Source organism: Heteronotia binoei, chromosome 3, assembly GCF_032191835.1.
Source record: "Heteronotia binoei isolate CCM8104 ecotype False Entrance Well chromosome 3, APGP_CSIRO_Hbin_v1, whole genome shotgun sequence".
Lineage (NCBI taxonomy): Eukaryota > Metazoa > Chordata > Lepidosauria > Squamata > Gekkonidae > Heteronotia > Heteronotia binoei.
Window position 1 is genome coordinate 51,455,873 of NC_083225.1, and position 17,834 is coordinate 51,473,706.

General features: G+C 38.4%; 1 protein-coding gene across 1 annotated transcript in view; it reads right to left on the bottom strand.

Moving 5' to 3' along the window:
• Nucleotides 1-4,326: 4,326 nt before the first annotated feature.
• MRPS9 (mitochondrial ribosomal protein S9) overlaps nucleotides 4,327-17,834 on the bottom strand; it is a 49,103-nt gene continuing 35,595 nt past the window's right edge. The window contains exons 6-11 of the mRNA XM_060233792.1: nucleotides 17,016-17,101; nucleotides 13,914-13,989; nucleotides 10,961-11,129; nucleotides 8,836-8,944; nucleotides 5,929-6,098; nucleotides 4,327-4,492 (exon numbers count right to left, since the gene is read on the bottom strand). Coding sequence (XP_060089775.1) covers nucleotides 4,401-4,492; nucleotides 5,929-6,098; nucleotides 8,836-8,944; nucleotides 10,961-11,129; nucleotides 13,914-13,989; nucleotides 17,016-17,101 — 702 coding nt within the window. The 3' untranslated portion in view covers nucleotides 4,327-4,400. The remainder of the gene's footprint in view (nucleotides 4,493-5,928; nucleotides 6,099-8,835; nucleotides 8,945-10,960; nucleotides 11,130-13,913; nucleotides 13,990-17,015; nucleotides 17,102-17,834) is intronic.

The following is a 17,834-nucleotide window of genomic DNA, read 5'->3' on the forward strand; positions in this document are numbered from 1 at the left end:
TGCTCTAGTCTAGAGCTTGTGGTCCAGCAGATGGGGTTCATCACGACCTGCTGTCTTAAGAGCACTACAGCCTTCTGCTACTTCTTAGGACCAACAGGGCACTTAATTCCTATATTGCAATGACTGATTGTGCAGATCACAGAGTCAAGCAAGGAAAGTACAAGTGTTTGTGGGCAAGGGAAAAATTAAACCCAGAGAAGACAATGGCATTAAGCCTTGATAGTTTAATGGAAGCTCCACATTCAGATGCTGAGGAACAAACAGAAAAGAGTTGTTGTTGTCCCTGTGCCATGCCTGCCTCCTTCCTGAAGGCATCTGAATCTCAATCAAATCCAAGCAAACTTTTGGAGTGTTTATTGATGCCCTGCAGAAACTTTCATTTTAGAACGCTTATCTAGAAAATGTTAACACAGCTGCATTCTTTTAGAGGAGTGTAGGTGGTCTTCCTTCAGAGTATAAGTACCAAAACAAAATGCGTTGAGAACAGAACTGTTTAGTAACAGCAGGCAGCAATGTCATAGATACCAGCAGGCTGTAGGGGGAGCTAGCCCATTTGCACATCATGATGACAGTTTGACCAATGCCGGTCCTATTTGTTTCTCTATCACTGGCATCTGGAAAGACAACAAAGGCTCTAGCCAGATCCTGCCACTGGCTGTAGCACGTTTTCCTCCCTTATGCTCAATCCCCACCATGATCACCAGTACCAATTAGATAGCATATTTCATATGATCAATGTAGCACACACTTTCTGGTTAATCCTTTCAATAAATCTGCAAGGAAGTTTTACCCACATGGGGCTGCTAATGATATAAATGGGTTTGCCTAAAGCCACGGAGTGAATGCAGCAAAAGTGAGATTTGAATTGGAAGCTCCTGGCTCGCATACCGAGAGTCTAGACCTAAACGGTCTGCTTTTTATCTGTGTTGATACTCCTTGTCTTGTGCAAGGTTGTAGAAGAGAGAAAAGTAGGCAGGGACGCATGCATTTGGGTGACCTAAGCCTTCCATACTCCCAGCCATTTCTGCTAACGGGAGAGTGTAGTTCTATAGCAGTTCTGCAGGGCCTATAAGACAGAGCTATTTCACCAGGCCTTCAACTGAGATGGTGGACATTTTTGTTACTCTGTAGCCTCCCTGCTTGAGGGGCCCCGATGAAATAATTCTGTCGAGTCATCTACTTTATACCAGCTGGGGGATGTAAGGGAGGAGTGTAGACAACTGACGCCACCATCTGCAGAATTGGCATTGGTTTTTTAGAATGTTACATTGTTTTATTATATGAATCTGATTTTAAGTCTGTATTGATTGATTGTTGTTACCCGCTCAGAGCCCATTTGGGGTAGGGCGGGTTATAAATAAAAACTAATAAATAAATAATAGTTCTGACCAATATATCACATTTCTGTACAGACTATAATTCAGAGATTTTTAAATTAAACCAAACTTAGATCCAGGTTCAAAAGCTGAGTGGGTGACCTTCAGCAAGTCACGGTCTCACAGAATTGTCATAAGGATAGAATGGGGAGCAGAGATGAGACAATGTTACCTACCCTGAGCTCCTTGAAGGAACTGTGGAATAAAAATAAAAATTACACTCTCACCACGGGACAAAAGAAGGTTGACACATGCAACTGCTTTTGTGTAAATATACTCAGAGCAAATCAACTAGCTAAGGTGGAAGGCCCTCCTCTTTCTACTATTGTACTTAATAACAATAAAATGAGTAAATAGAGCTTAGGAAATAAAAATTACATCTGCAGAACATTTACAGCAACCATCAAAGTACACAGCGTAGGTACATTTTAGCATACAGATGCAAATTAATCCCCCCTAATTTTCCTGGTGTTAGCATCTTCATAAAACATAATAGATTTCTAATTATACTTTGGAGTAAAAGGCAAGCTTCAAGAACAATTTAGAGTAGGAAAAATGGCACACTACAGGGAACTATAACCTAACCCCCAGATTAAATGTAAGCAGGGCAGTGGCATGATTCAAAAGATGCTTAAATAACTGTTTATTAAACCACATGCAGGAGATTTTTGCAATTTAAACATTTTTTTTCACTATTAAGCAACTGGCTTAATCTGCGCAGACAGAACCTTGGAGAGCCTTATTATTTTTTATAAAAACTGAAAATAGACAATCAGGAATGGGATGGCAAAAAAAAAGAAAAACCCTCAAGAGTGAACAGCATTCCATCGAAGGTAATTCTAAAACCACCCATATTTTAGGGTCATGTAACTTGAAATTAACATTAATTGCATACAAAAAATACTTTGTGGTTCTCTTCAAGTTTTTTCTTAAAGCTGTTCACTCAAATCAGGATCTAGATTTGTAGAACTTAAAACATACCGGCTTGATTAAAAAATGAATTATTTTGTATATTTCTAGGGCACATTTTCTGCTTCAAGGAAGGGCACTTGAGCTGTACTGCAACTGTTTATGCAAAATCCTGCAGTTAGTGTAATATTTGCTTTTCTCTTTGCCATGAGCTCACCGGCCTATCACATGCCACTCTCAGCATGAACACTGAGATCTGGACTATGGGATAAATACCTGGCAGATGTTGTAAGAATTGCAAGATAAGGTATGCATGTGAAGAACTCTGAGCATGTCCTATACTTTGGTTGCCTTGACCCATGCAGAATATATTTCTTGCAATGCAAAATGAAGATGACTTGGGGAATCAAGGACACAGTTTTAGTCCAGCGAATACATAAAATATAGACATGCTGGTTGCTTCTATTGTAAGTTGTAATTATACTGGTATGACCACCAGCCCCTAAGAGGTGAGTGTAGAGCTGTCTAAAATGGTTTTCTTGTGGCAATTTATAGGCAGCTACCACAGCACCCTCTGCATTTTTTACAGGAATGTAAGAAAGGACAGCATTTTGTTGCTTGTGTCTCAGCATCTACATGAAAGAGTCCAGGATCAGGTTGATACTAAAGCCATCCTGCTTTCAGTCATACAGATTTCTTAATAAACCACTGTCAAGGGGGACAGTGGTTTTCCACGTATTCTGTACTCATCCCATGGCTTTGCTACTCACCATAAGATCCTATGATTAATTAATACATAAAACTAGATACAACTCATATGGGCCTGAAAAGACTAAGGAACAAATCCCTACTTATCATATCAAATTCAGGGAAGGATAACCTTGTGAGGTCTTTTTCCAGCATACCTATATTTCCGCAGCTCACAGTATTAACACTCCAACCTCTGAAGGATTCTGTTAATAATATAAATTTAATAACCCAAAATAATCAGAATAGAAAGCAGTTTTTAAAATTTATATATCATATGGTCAAAGAGACCAGAAATAAATCTTTAGAAAACTGCCCAGGTCTGCAAATTAAACAAACTTTCCTTTTTAGATAATCATACAGATAGTGCACAAATTATAGTCTCAGAACACACATTTCCTTCTGGGGAGGGACAAAGCATGTTTCTAAGATGGTGCTCACAGGAGGGGAGGAGAAAGAATGTCTATTTTATGTCATTTTAAATGCCAAAAGACAGTTACCCAGAAACATTTTTGGCTCCAACAGTGTGGCCACTGAAGTTATGCATACACAACTGCATCGAACCTCCCTGTACATTTGAATGGTTTCCTTTTGCAAGCCTTATTTTCTTACAGACTGCAAACAGCTCTGTCTTGTGGTGAATAGGTTATACTAACAAAAATATTTCCATGTTTCATGAACAAATTTTTTTAAGCTCTTTTCACAAGTTAAAATATAATCGGAAAGGTACTTTTGGAGAGTGTACAAAACATGTCACTAGAGAAAAATAACTGCAAAGGTGTCATCTGACCTGGAAGCATGAAAATGGTTAAGTAGAGCTGCTATAAAGAGACGAGTGGTTCTGCATTTTCAGCGACACTAGTACAAAATAGATAAAAGTTCGAATCCAGGGGCACCTTTAAGACCAACAAAGTTTAATTCTGGTCATAAGCTTTCATGTGCATGCACACTTCTTCACTACAAAATGTAGCTACATACTAGGCATTTCCACGTGATAATAGAACACACGCAGGTCTAATTTGGAAAGAAGATATTCATGGCCCCTGCCCTTCCTGTTGAATGTCAGCTTTGTGAATTCTGTAGATCTAGAAAAGAGCAGCTCAAAAGGCTTTTCTTTCTAAATCTGCTGCCAGTTTCTCAACACCTTTTGCTTGCAGCTGCCACCCTGTCCTTTACTAGTGCTAGTTCCTATTGCTTTTATCCTTTTGCTAGTAAAAAAGTCATTTTGTGAATGGCAGGTCTAGTGCCAACTGATTAGTAGGCATTCTGCTTTGTAATTTATCCACAGGCTGAATACAATGGAAAAAAACCCTCCAGTTTATTATAATATAAATACAACACGTATGTTAACAATTTAATCTTCAAGATCTAGCGCTTATTCCAGGTAAACTTTCTGCGGGCTCCCTCTTGTCCAGGCTTCTTTCGTTCTCTTATCCGTGGATCCGCCGTCAGGAGACCAGCTGCAGGGAGAAAGAGGGTAAATTTATGCAGTTCAGATACAGCACCTGTGCGATCCTTAAAATGAGAGATGAACTTTTGGGCATGAGAAGAGAAATTTTTCAAAATGAACTCTATTGCACTTTGAGGAAGTAAAGACCAGTATAAGATCTGGGAGATGCCCTAACTGGGTTCTATTTTACAAAATTCATTATCATGCAGACTAACTGGAGCTCAAGATTCTGGATGCAGACAGTTTGTTCATAAGCCTAAATTCTCAGTATGTATCTTTTCTCTATGGGAGCTAGACTACTGAAGGAATCAACCCTTGCCTACAGAACTACAAACAGTGACTTGGGGACAATAAAGATTGCACGCAAATGGTTTGGACATAAGGTATAGCTTACATTTCCCTACAATTTCCAGCTGAGCTGGAAAAGATGCAGAAGAGGGAAACCTGGGGATTGGAGCACCTGCATGGAAGGCTGAATACTTGGGACTTTTCAGTTTGGAAAAGAGAGGACTAGAGGTTGGGACACATAACAGAGGTTTATAAAATTATGCACAGCATGGAGACAGCTGACAAATAACTCCACCCCCCTCTCCCAAAAGGCTAGTACTTGTGGGCATCCTATGAAGCTGATGAGCAGCAGATTCAGGACGGATAAAACAAAATACTTCTTTATACAGCAAGTGATTACAATGTGAAATTAGCTGCCAGAGGCAGAAACAGCTTTAAAAAGGGATTAGATGGATTCATCGAGGATTGCTCTATCACTGGCTACTTGCTGTGGTGACTAAAGGAAACCTCCAAGCTCAGAGGTTCTGAATAGCAGTGGCAACACTGCAAGAACATCTCAGCCACTATGCAACCTCTAGAGGAACTGGTTGGCTACCATGCAAAACAGGATGCTTGACTATATGGACCACTGATCTGATCCAGCTGGGCTCTTTTTATGTTCTTACTACTGGCATAGTACTGCCTGATCATCTTTCTTTAGAGAGCCAGTTTGGTGTAGTGGTTAAGTGTGCGGACTCTTATCTGGGAGAACTGGGTTTGATTCCCCACTCCTCCACTTGCACCTGCTGGAATGGCCTTGGGTCAGCCATAGCTCTGACAGGTTGTCCTTGAAAGGGCAGCTGTTGTGAGAGCCCTCTCCAGCCCCATCCACCTCACAGGGTGTCTGTTGTGGGGGAGGAAGGTAAAGGAGATTGTGAGCCGCTCTGAGACTCTTCAGAGTGGAGGGTGGGATATAAATCCAATATCTTATCTAAATCCAATATCTTCTTCTTTCTTAACAACTTGCAAAATGTATCACACATATCAAGCACCTAGCCCTTTCTACAGTCTTAAAAGAAACCCCCCACCCCCAATTATCTACTTTTAGCGTGAATATACTGAATACCATTGCTCAAAGAAGTATGGAATAAGATTCCCTTTCTTATTTAACATTCATACCTTGTCTCATGCGCTCCACTTCGTCTTCTGTAACAAAACTACATAAAGCTTTTGCAGCAGCTAAGCGGATTGCACCAGCTTGTGCTGATCTCCCGCTCTCAGAGACAGAGCAGACCATGTCATATTTTCCCAGCCGATCAAGAAACTGAAATGGGAACATCAGCTGCTCTCTGAAAAGCATTATTTATATGTAAATAAAACACACATTAACACCGTTATCAACTCTAACTTATTCCAGCTGTACTAATAAGCAATGTGAGAATAAACCACAGACTAGATCCTGCCTAAAATTTTCACATGTGCAAGGGCAGACCTGGACTAAAGTTATTTGTGAGTCCTGTATTCCTTAAGAGCAGCATTTTGGGGATGTCTGAGGCTGCAGATTGAGGCAGAGACACTGCACTTCTGTGGATGGAAGGAAATTTTAGGTGGGATCCAAGGGCACAGAAATATAATCTTTCTGAAAAGCCATCCCATCCTTCAGGACCAAAACTCTTTTATATTTCCTTCTTATCAAGCTTAGGATGCATCACAGTAAAATTAAGAATTAGGAGCACTTTCACATAGCCTGGCTTAGCCCTGTGAAGTATAAGCAAATTTGCAGAAGTCTGATCTGGCGACTGAGAAGCTCTAGTTTAGGCTCCATTAGGAGTTGAGAAAGCTCTGGGTTGAGAAAAATGATTAAAGAAATAAAAACACTCATGTCAATGGCCATGTGGTCAATTTAAGCTTTTAAAAAATGTGAATGGGCCAATCTGGAGATAAAACAGACTTTTTAAAAAGACCATTATCTCATACTAATTTTAATTTTAACTTTTAAATAAGGATACAAAAATAAAAAAAAATTGGGAAATGGGGAAAATGAAAAACATATATAAAGTAAGCTTATTTATAATTACCAAAATACACCATACATGGGCAGTTTTACAGATATTAAGGATATTTCTTAATCAATATATAAATATGTTAAAAGAATGTACAGAAAATAGTTTAACAAATGCATAATGTAACAAGATATATTAGGATATTAACATGAGAGTACTTTATCCATGTTATAGCGATAAGGGAGACTATAATAGTAAAAATATAAGAAAGATGAGTATTATAGGTAGGCCGCTAAAGCATTTTCTAAGGTAGGCTCTTCCAGGGACAGAAACGACCACAGTGATTCCCTTGAAAAAAATAAGCAGACTATAATACAGGCCTCAAAAGTGGTTTAGCATAATTTGCATAGTTCTCTCACATGCCCTTTTTACAGTCATTTGCTAAACAATATACCATACAGCAATATGAAAGGATTAGGACAAGTTGGCTTACTGGCTGCTTTCAAAGCATTCCAGGGGTCAGGCTCATGTGAGGTCCTTAAAAAAACGTTATTTGATTAGTTAAAAACCCCTCCTATACAGGACAGAGCGCAAACAGTCCCACCTACAGGAGAAAACAAGTCTACTCAGAAGTATTCCATTTCTGTCAGTCTCCTTGTTTGTGCAAGCATTTTGGCTCATGCCTCAAGGTCTTGACTTTATTTACATTGCAGGTAAAAGCTATTCAGTCGTGTAGTTTTAGCAGAGAATGTGCTGGGGAAAGACCTCCACAGGGGTCACCCAGGTTAGGCAGGGAAACAGCCCTTGCTAAGCAATCCGATATACTAAAAACCAACAGCCAAAACCAGCCACAAGGAGCAATAATCAGAACTGATTCAAGCGCAGCTAAACAAGGGAAAGATACGATGCAAAAAAATATGATCCATCTGGTTCCTTTGAAGGACTCAAAACTCCAAGCCTCAACATCACAAGATATAAAGAACTAGGAATGTTAAAACAAGTTAAGCAGAGTCTGCATCATTCCACTGGTCAACAGCATGTGAAGAACTGAAAAATGTGAAAATCTGGCACTGAATGTGTGATTACATTTTAGAACCATAAGAGCATTAGCAGTGAGGACAGCTCCCCTGCCTACGAAAAAATAGGATCAGAGAGCTGAGAGTTACACTTGTCACTGCAGCTCAATTCTCAACGCTTTTGAGTTCCTGAGTGATGAAGGAGCTACTGGGAGACTTCTGATTAGCAACCATGTGACCTTCTACTTTTCCCCTCAGTTCAGGCTTGTGTGTTTCCAGTCCTGTTCTACTGCAATGCCAACATCATCATGAATTTATTTCTTTGTAATTTGCTCCGCTAATGTCACAGAAATGTAATGAAGGAGCCAATAAATATGCCACCTCTTTCCATCAAGCACAGCACAGCGCATATGCAGAAGTGCTTATAATAGAAAGGAGAAACTCGGACGGGGGGGGGGGGGCAGAATCTCACAGACCCTTGCATGTGGGTCAGCTGCCGGGAAAGGGATGAATTCAGCAGAATTCTGTTCTACAAGCCTAGGTACTGAGAAGCTTCCCTGGAGAGGCTGGTGGTGAGGATATAATCTACAAGGCTGTGAAGTAAAGAGGCTGCAGACTGAAACTTGGGAGAAGAAAACACTGGTGTGTGTGTGAGAGAGAGATGGGATTCTGAGTCTATTAGCAGTTACTGCTATCACTGTCTGCTCCCTAGCATGTTCAACTCTACCCTCCACATTCTCCTGACCTTTGTATGAACACGGAATCGTTTTACTTATAAATCCAGGTGGGCAGCCAAGTTGGTCTGAAGCAATAGAACAAAGTTGGAGTCCAGTAGCACCTTTAAGACCAACAAAGTTTTATTGGACTTTGTTGGTCTTAAAAATGCTACTGGACTCTAGCATTTTGCTTATGTTAGGGATGAAGCTCTTGCAGCTCTAGAAGGTCATGAACTGGGAACAAGTCTAAGAAAATATCTATAGCCTTGGTTTTATCACCAAGCCTCCCTGAAGTTAAAAAAATGCTGAGGAACAGATAAAAAACAAACTCTTTAACTTTTATGCGCTCACCTGTCCTGCAACACAGAGAAGAAAAACACATAATCATCTCCATTTATAATAATTTTCCCACTTCCTCTGTCATAAATGGTAATGGTTGCTCTTGCTGTCTTTCGTCGGCCTTAGAAAAAAACACACACATGTATTATATATTCATTTTTTTAGCACTTCAAATACCATATATGGCAAGTTGGGGGGTGTAGGGAAATCTGTAGCTGCTGGATAACTCAACGGTAATGGCCAAAAGCCTTCCCTTCTCACATCAAAGCAAAGAATACTTGTAACCTTTCTACAACCTTAGCAATCTTTCCTTCTTTTCACATGCAATTGTTCCCAACGTTGCTGAATATATTTTACTAGCAAAAAAAGAAAGTGCAAAATTGGCATATCCTCTTTGGGGGTGGAAAAAGGTTTATAATAAACAACATTTTATATAGCTATCATTGCTATGAATATTCCCTTTTTTCCCCCACCAGAGAGAAGTATACTCTGAGAATTCAAAATGGCAGCCAACATCGAAAACAGAGAAACATATCAACAAACAGGCTTCCTCAGGGGTGCCCGATATATAGAACTGTACATCAAAAGTAATTCACAAACTGCACTTGATTTTAAGCCACAATTCAAAATCAGAACACAGTGGCATAGGGTTTGTATCAGGTTCAGTAAGATTCTAGAGCAACATAAAGAAAAAATTGAACTTTGGGATCAATTTTATAGTGAGGAATTAGGAACAACTATTAGTGAAGAAGATGCACATTACCACAAAAGTTGTAAAAGGTCATATATGCACATGGGGACCCATGGATAAGCAGCAACTCCAGGAAGGAGTTTTCTGATCATGAAAGGAATCCTTCCTGGAGTGGAAAAGCATTTTTGGATGCCACTTGTATCTACAGACTTCTCCCTCTCTCTCTCTCTATATATATATATATATATTTTCCTACACTATAAAACACATATTGTATAGTTTACTAAAAACCTAAAATAGCACATAAATTCATGCCTCCATGTGTTTTACTCAACAGGTATGAAAATAAAACTTCTAAATGTTGTGGTGGTAATCCACCATTGCTCTTCATATGAACAACATTAAAACAGAAGTTGCTAAATCTTCATCATAATGAATAGATCTTATTATGGCTCTCAGCCACTGTTCCTTAAAAACTGGGTTGGCTTAATAGATGAAATCTGAACAGATGTTTCTGATCACAGTCTAGTAGAATTAAGAAGTTAACGTAATGTCATTAAAAAAAATCTGTAAGGAGCAATATTTGCAGTTCTGTGCAAAAGGTGGACCATAAAGGAAGCCAATAAAAATACTTTTGCACTATGTCTTGCAGGAGGAAAAAAATTATCCAAAGCAGGTGTTTAACAACCAATTTCTGATTAAGACCTAATCAGAACTACATCTTGATCTAAGGATGTTTACTCAGAAGTCACGTTTCAGAGCAGCTCAGAATCTCCTTTACCTTCATCTCCCACAACAAACACCCTGTGAGGTAGGTGGGCTGAGAGAACTCTCCCAGAAGCTGCCCTTTCAAGGACAACTCTTGCGAAAGCTATGGCTGACCAAAGTCCATTCCAGCAGCTGCAAGTGGAGGAGTGGGGAATCAAATCTGGTCCTCCCAGATAAGAGTCCGCACACTTAATCACTACACCAAACTGCCTCAACTGAGGTGTCTCCCACAAGTTCTTGCAGATTTCTCACTGGGCAAATAGGCCCAACCTGCCTGTACAGAACTGGGCCCAGTTTGGCCAGCATCCTGTAACTGGGCCCAGTTTGGCAACTGGTACCATGCACTCAGCCAGACTTTTCCCAGGCAGAGGCTGCTGGGGCGAAGGAGGGAAAGCTGAAGATAGGGGGGAAAGGCTGTGGAGGCTTTCAGAAAAAGGAAAGAGAAAAAAAATAGTGGGGGGAAAGGAAATGAGTTGCCCCCCCACCAGTCCTTGTGGGTCCCCCACTATCACCAAACAGATATAAAAACATCTAATACAGTACAGTACCAAGAGCAGGTATTTGCTGCTGAACAGAATTCAGTGTCACTCAATGGTTAAGCTAGGCCAACAATGGAGCACATTTTACTTTTTGATCCCTAAATACTTCCCTTTCCACATTAAGGAGAAAAAAAATTACCTTCTCCAGTGCTGAAGGCTACTCCTCGTTCATCATATTTCAAGGGTTCGATTACATGCTGTTTAGATTGTACAGGTAATTGCTTGCGGAATTTTAGCACATAATCTTCTTCGATGCCACAGCATGGCAATGTCACTAATCTTTCCAGCAGTTTAATACAGCGCAAATACTGGAGACAATAAAAATTCATTAAGGGGTGGGGGTGCAAGTGTAATTGCATTTGTCAACAACTTCTATTTTTACATGCTTGATCTTTTTGGTTCTGCTTTATTGATTACTTTGACAGGATGACACTTCTATATTTGCATGCTGCTTTCAAAACAACATGCAGATGTATAATTTTCTATGCAAGTAAAGATACTTCACTCTTTTTTTTTCTAGCAACAAATGAATCTGCAAAATATAACCAATTCCTTTGTCATACAGGATTACCACATTAGAATGAAGTTCATCTTAATTTTAAAAGAAATGTTTAGTGGGTCTTGAAATGTAATATACTTTGAAAAACAGTAATGGGTAAACTTGTTTCCAGTAAGCTGATATGCACATTGAAATGGAAATAATTTCATTTTACTAAACACCACTTCTGAGGTGATTATATTTCATAATACACGGAGGAAAAGTGTGTCTATGTCATTGGTTGTTCAGTTGGAGTTACTTTAATGTTTATGATTTCCTTTAAAAACCAAACAATCAAGCTTTTCAAAAATTCAAGAGATACTTGACTTAAAGGGCAACCTCTTGAAATAAATTATCCTTTGCTACTGTGTGTTTTTTTACCTACAACTTGAACATGTGATTAGAAAGTAAAATGCCTCACTGATAATACGTGGTCTTATTACTAAGTCTTATTTGGACATTTTATTCCCTTCCCAGCCCGAGCAACAGGGAATTAAAAAACGTAGCTGTGACCTTTCACACAAGGGCGAACATTTCTGAGGAGATGCAAATTCACCTTGCAAGTTGGTGAAGTGAAGAGAGGCTCACCCACTAAACAATGATTCAGCATCAAAGGAAAGATTAAGATGGGTAGCCATGTTAGTCTGTCTGTAGCTGTACAAAAGAGCAAGAGTCCAGTTGCACCTGAAAGACTTAACAAAATTTGTGGTAGGGTATGAACTTTTTGTGAGTCACAAGAGCTCATACCCTGCTACAAATTTTGTTAGTCTTTTAGGTGCTACTGGACTCTTGCTCTTTTCTACCACCAAAGGAAAGGTGAGACATGGTACATAAGCCAAAGAGCATAAACACTAGAACATTCCTGGCTGTGTTTTCTTTAATAGATAAACTTTTGTTTCAGAGAGGCAGAAGGGAAATCTCTTTATGGAGTTCAAGTTGTTCTCTCAGAAAGACTGTCCAAGTTCCTTGTTATGTCATAAAACCATATGATTATGAAATGAGCAGCCAAAACAAACCTTGCACAATGGTAAAGGACAGGAAGAAAGGCAGGAAACAACCAATGCACCAGGTTGCTACAGTGTAGTACAAGCAAGCCATTGGTGTTTGCTAGGCAGAAAAGTGGGGATACTTTGTGATAATTGTGGCTGCTAAAAAGAACTGAAATGGGAAATAAGAGCTTAAGGACAGGAGCACCAAAGTTGAGAAGTTGTTAAAAACAGCAGGGAACAGAGGATAAGTCAGTGCTCAGGTGAGAGAAGCCAGAAGAAGAGCCACCACAAAATGAAGTCTTTATTGTGTTCACAGTAGCAGACAGATTATTGGCATATATCAATGGGACAAGAGTAGTATGCTTTTTATACGATAAAAGGAAATTACTGCCAATCCCTTCCATTATGTGAGGGGTCTTGTTCCAGTGGAAGAGGGCTGTCAGATTCAACTCTGTGTATACATAAAACTAGTTTGCTATTTCTCTGTGACTGCAAAATAGGATCTCTGTAGAAATGGGAAGGTTACAAGGTGCCCGTTTTGTATGGGGCAGCAGCTGAGCAGCAGAACAGGGAAGTGGAGAAACGGACATTTTTAGTACAAGTTAATGCCCATAACTGATTTTATATACAATTTATTTGATATGAATTATTATGGACAACTTGAAACTTTGGTCTCATATTAAATGGTAAAGGATTTTATTTGGTAATCATACTGAAGATAGTTTAATGAACATACTGCCCAAGTGTATTATTTACAGTAATGCACCCAAGCATTGGTGAGTCTTTGGATTTATAACTGCAGTTCCTTGTATACTTGGATAACTGGTTTCTGTTGAACCTATAAAGTGATGTGAAATTTACATGATGTTTAATGGGAATCAAGAGGGGTGCATATGTGTGATTTTATACACACACAGACAGACATTTTATATGTATGTGTGTATATATATATATATACACACATACACGTGGAGAAACGGACATTTTTAGTACAAGTTAATGCCCATAACTGATTTTATATACAATTTATTTGATATGAATTATTATGGACAACTTGAAACTTTGGTCTCATATTAAATGGTAAAGGATTTTATTTGGTAATCATACTGAAGATAGTTTAATGAACATACTGCCCAAGTGTATTATTTACAGTAATGCACCCAAGCATTGGTGAGTCTTTGGATTTATAACTGCAGTTCCTTGTATACTTGGATAACTGGTTTCTGTTGAACCTATAAAGTGATGTGAAATTTACATGATGTTTAATGGGAATCAAGAGGGGTGCATATGTGTGATTTTATACACACACAGACAGACATTTTATATGTATGTGTGTGTGTGTATATATATATATATATATATATATATATATATACACACACACACACACACACATACACACACACACACACACACAGAGTGTACACAAACATTTTGTGAGAGAAGTTTACTGAAAACGTAATTCCCATCTCTAAGAACAATTTTTTCTGAATTCTTAAAACAACCACCAGTAGCTGTTCCATTAGGTTATAGAGTTCATTAAATAAAGGAGATTAATTACTCACATCTTTATCTGACACTTTTTCTACTATTATTTCTTCCAGTTCCTCCTTAATCAGCCATCTGCTGCCAATCAGGTTGCTGTTTAAAATATCACATATATTCTCTTTTTAACTAATCATGCAATTAAAGTTAGATTGCTAAGGACCACAAATGCAGTCACACTTCATTTAGAAATATACTTTTTCCTTTGAAAAGTGAGCTACAAACTTACCCCCCCCACACACACAACCCCCCCCCCCCCTATTTCTCCCCCAAACCAACCTAACAAAGTAGTAGCTGTAACTTTATAATTTCATGGATCAACAGATAATTTTGTCTAAAATGCATTTAGGACTCATCTTCAGCAGTTTTCTAAGACAGAAAACATACATTAAACGTTTATAGCTGTAATGTACTGAAGTCTGCCACATCAAGTTTCAACAAAAACAAGACCACAGTCGTAAAATGAAGCCTTATGGGACTAGAACACCATACTGAGATATGCTTTGATCGAAGACAGGCTAGTTGCTGGTCTATCCCAGAACAAAGTTATTGAATCACATACCAGGTAGCATAGGGTTGGATTTGCCACATTTTAAAAACAACATTCCAAGGTTTGTGAAGGCAAGGCAAACTAGTGTGTTTTGTGGATCCTGTATGCAGTTAACATGGAGTGGAATGATCAACATCTCCTAGAGCTGATGCTTTCATTCCAGCCTTCTCTGACTACAAAGCTGTAAAAGTCTTCTTGACTACAGTCTTTTCAATTTCTTCCAAGTTTACCACCAGCATTCATGCTGCCTGTCAGTCCCTGGAGCGTCTTCTTTACTCCCTCCTGTGATTTCAGCTTGCCTTTACAGTTCATTACTATAATCACCATATTGTTCTCCAACAAATGCATCTTGAAATCTTTCTTCAACCAGTTGTCCTTAAAATTCTGTCTTTGCCTCACTTCTGAAGTTCTTCAGTTTTTTACTATAGAACTAATCTTTGAGGAAAAGATAAACATGGTCCAGCACAAATTCTCATCAATTCAGTATCCCTTTCCTGTTTCCTGTGTGCCCTCCCTTCATTTGCCTTGACCCCATCTTTTCCCAATTCCCTGACTTCTCTTTTCCTTTCTTAGCCTACTTTCTCAATCTTGTGATGAAATGATCTCTCGTCACACAAATAACACTGCATAAAATGCACAGTCTTGAAAGACAAAATCTTAATTTGTACTTTGCTAATGTTAACCTAAAACAGCCTTCCTTTGAGATATGCAAAAACGGGTATATCAAATACTTCTAGCTAGCCTTCAACTTGCCTACCTAGGAGGATGCCAACTGATAATACCAAGCAGCTAATGGAACAAAAGCAATTTTTCTTGTACCATCAGAACCCACTGGAATGAAAAGAACTCACAGAGATTGCTAAAATACTGCACACTCTACACAGGCAGAACAGGGAGAAGTGAGATGGTATTGAAAGGAGGAAAGTTTCTTTTATTTGAGAGAAGTTCAGAACTGAGGTAAAACATTGAATGTTTGATTTCTGATGAGAATACTGGCTAGAAGTCATGAACTGGCTAGCTGAAAGAAGGAGGTATTTTAAAATATGGCTTAAAAAGACTTGAATCTGAAATCTAGTAACTAAGATTATTTTACTTCTCCTTATTAACATCACAGAGGCTTCAGATTTATGGAAAGGAGATCATCTTATTGTTTAGTTCCTTTCCATTTCTTTGGTTGCTGTTTGACAGTTCTTGCTCAATTATTTTTTGTGGCCAATGACTTCAATTATTATTTTTTTCTTTTTATTATTTTGGTGCCACTGTGGTCATTTGGAACCCACATAAAAAGCTTAAATTTAGTACAATCCACCCAAGGGACCAAGAAATGTAAAGGAGAATCTTCAAACAGACACAATAGAGGCACCTACAGGGGCTCTTCTGTCACTGCTATCACTTACTATTGAAGTACACAGGTAATTTTTAAATTTTCCCATATCACTCCATTTTTCTCCTCCAACAATATTACAGTACCTCTTACACCCAGATTTTGCCCTAACTTTCCAAAATCTTCACCTTCCCTACAAATCCAGTTTATTGTCCATATATTCATTGGTTCCATGCTGTCCATTAACTCTTTCCTTCCTCTTCCACCCGTACTATACTGTGTTATTAAATCTTGTTTTCTTATTTTTTTTGTAAGCCTACTTTTGAATGATGGGTTTGATACCATGAACTAAACACACCCAAGCTTTCTCAACTTCTCCTTCCCTTATCAGTTCTGTGACCTCCTATAACCTGATTTGCATGTTTATGTGGGAAGTCATTGTAACAGGACCCTCACAGACAAAATTGTTATGGGGTGCACAATGGTTGTAATGAGGAGCAGGAACTGGTCCGTCTACTGGCAAAAAAACAAAACAAAACCCTGCTAAAGAAGAAATGGGGCATTCTGTTTATGAGGCTCCCACAAACCTCAGCATCAAGTTTTTATAGATCTTCACTTACCTTAGCCAAAAAACAACACTGGAAAGCTAAATGCCTACCTCCAGCAATTGCATGGATTGAGGATATCACATTTTACCAGCATCTGAAAGTATGGCATACGGACAACAACTGGGGATGGACATACTTTTAGATACTTGGAAACTTTTAACAGGTATTAATCTGTAGACGTCATCATTGTTGTTATATATTTTTTTCTGCTTGGTGTAATTAAAAATAAAAATCATATTTTTATAGAATTTCAGAGATTGTAGGAGGTAAGAAAAGTTAGGGATGTTCCATATCTATGAGTATTTTTGGCTTGCCATTTAGAGAAATCTTAATCCTTTAAGATTAAAAAAATTAACCAATGCATACAAGTTAACAGAACAGCTAGGCCTCTTGCCTGACCAGTTTCTTTTTTTCCTGGCAGTTACCTGGTTGAAAATTTTAAAGCACTTAAAAGTCTCATGAATATTGTTTTATTATATGTTAGTAATAACAACATATTATATGAAATTATATCGACAGATTCTCCAGAAAAATGGCACCCTACCGAACGATGTATTTTTAATTATATTAAAAATGCACCTGCTCCATGCTCCCTTTCCCCAACATCAACATTACCATTATGGTCTCAAAGGCAACTTACAAGTGGTCTTTGATCTCTGGAACTAATCCTTGAGCACGCATTTGATCTTCGTGTGCCTGAATACGCAGTACTTTACCATATAATTCCTACAACAGATGAGAAGAATAAAAAGGGAGAGTTTCCAGTTATTTTCAAGCATCAAATGGAACCCAAATAGTACTCTGGTAAGGGTGCCTTTCTTATACTTGGTATTTGCAAAGTATGTGATCCACCATTGAGCCACAGCTTCTTTCCATTAGAACAATGTTAGACAGACCTCTTTTCTAATTACATTCATGTTATATACTGCTGTGTGATGGTGGGCAGCTAGGTTAATCCTGACCAAAGACAGAAATAGCCAAGTTCACATGGATCTGGATCTTATATTCAGCAGTAAGGAATCAAACAGTCCTGGCTCAAGAGAAAAGGATTCCTCACGGAAGAGAAAGAGACTACAAGATACAACACATTTTATTTAATCAATTCTGATAAAATATTATATTGAACAAAAAAAAAAAAGAATCAGCAATATTGCTCATTGTCTGAAAGAAATAACACTGTCTTCTCTTTTGGACCTGCCAGTGAACTGTTTCAAACTGGCAATTCATGCATCATATTTTTAGTCTAAGAATGAAATGTGAATTGTAGTTATATTTCATACATTTGTCTACTACCTCTTGCCATATCTACAATAAACTTTTCCTTTTTTAAAAAAATACAACAGAACATATATTAACTTCTGGTTAACAGATGAGGGAGAAAAACAAACTGGTCAGTTTTGAGTGGGTTATATGAAGGAGCAGCCATTGCTAATTCTTCCTAAATGTTTCTTGAAATAAG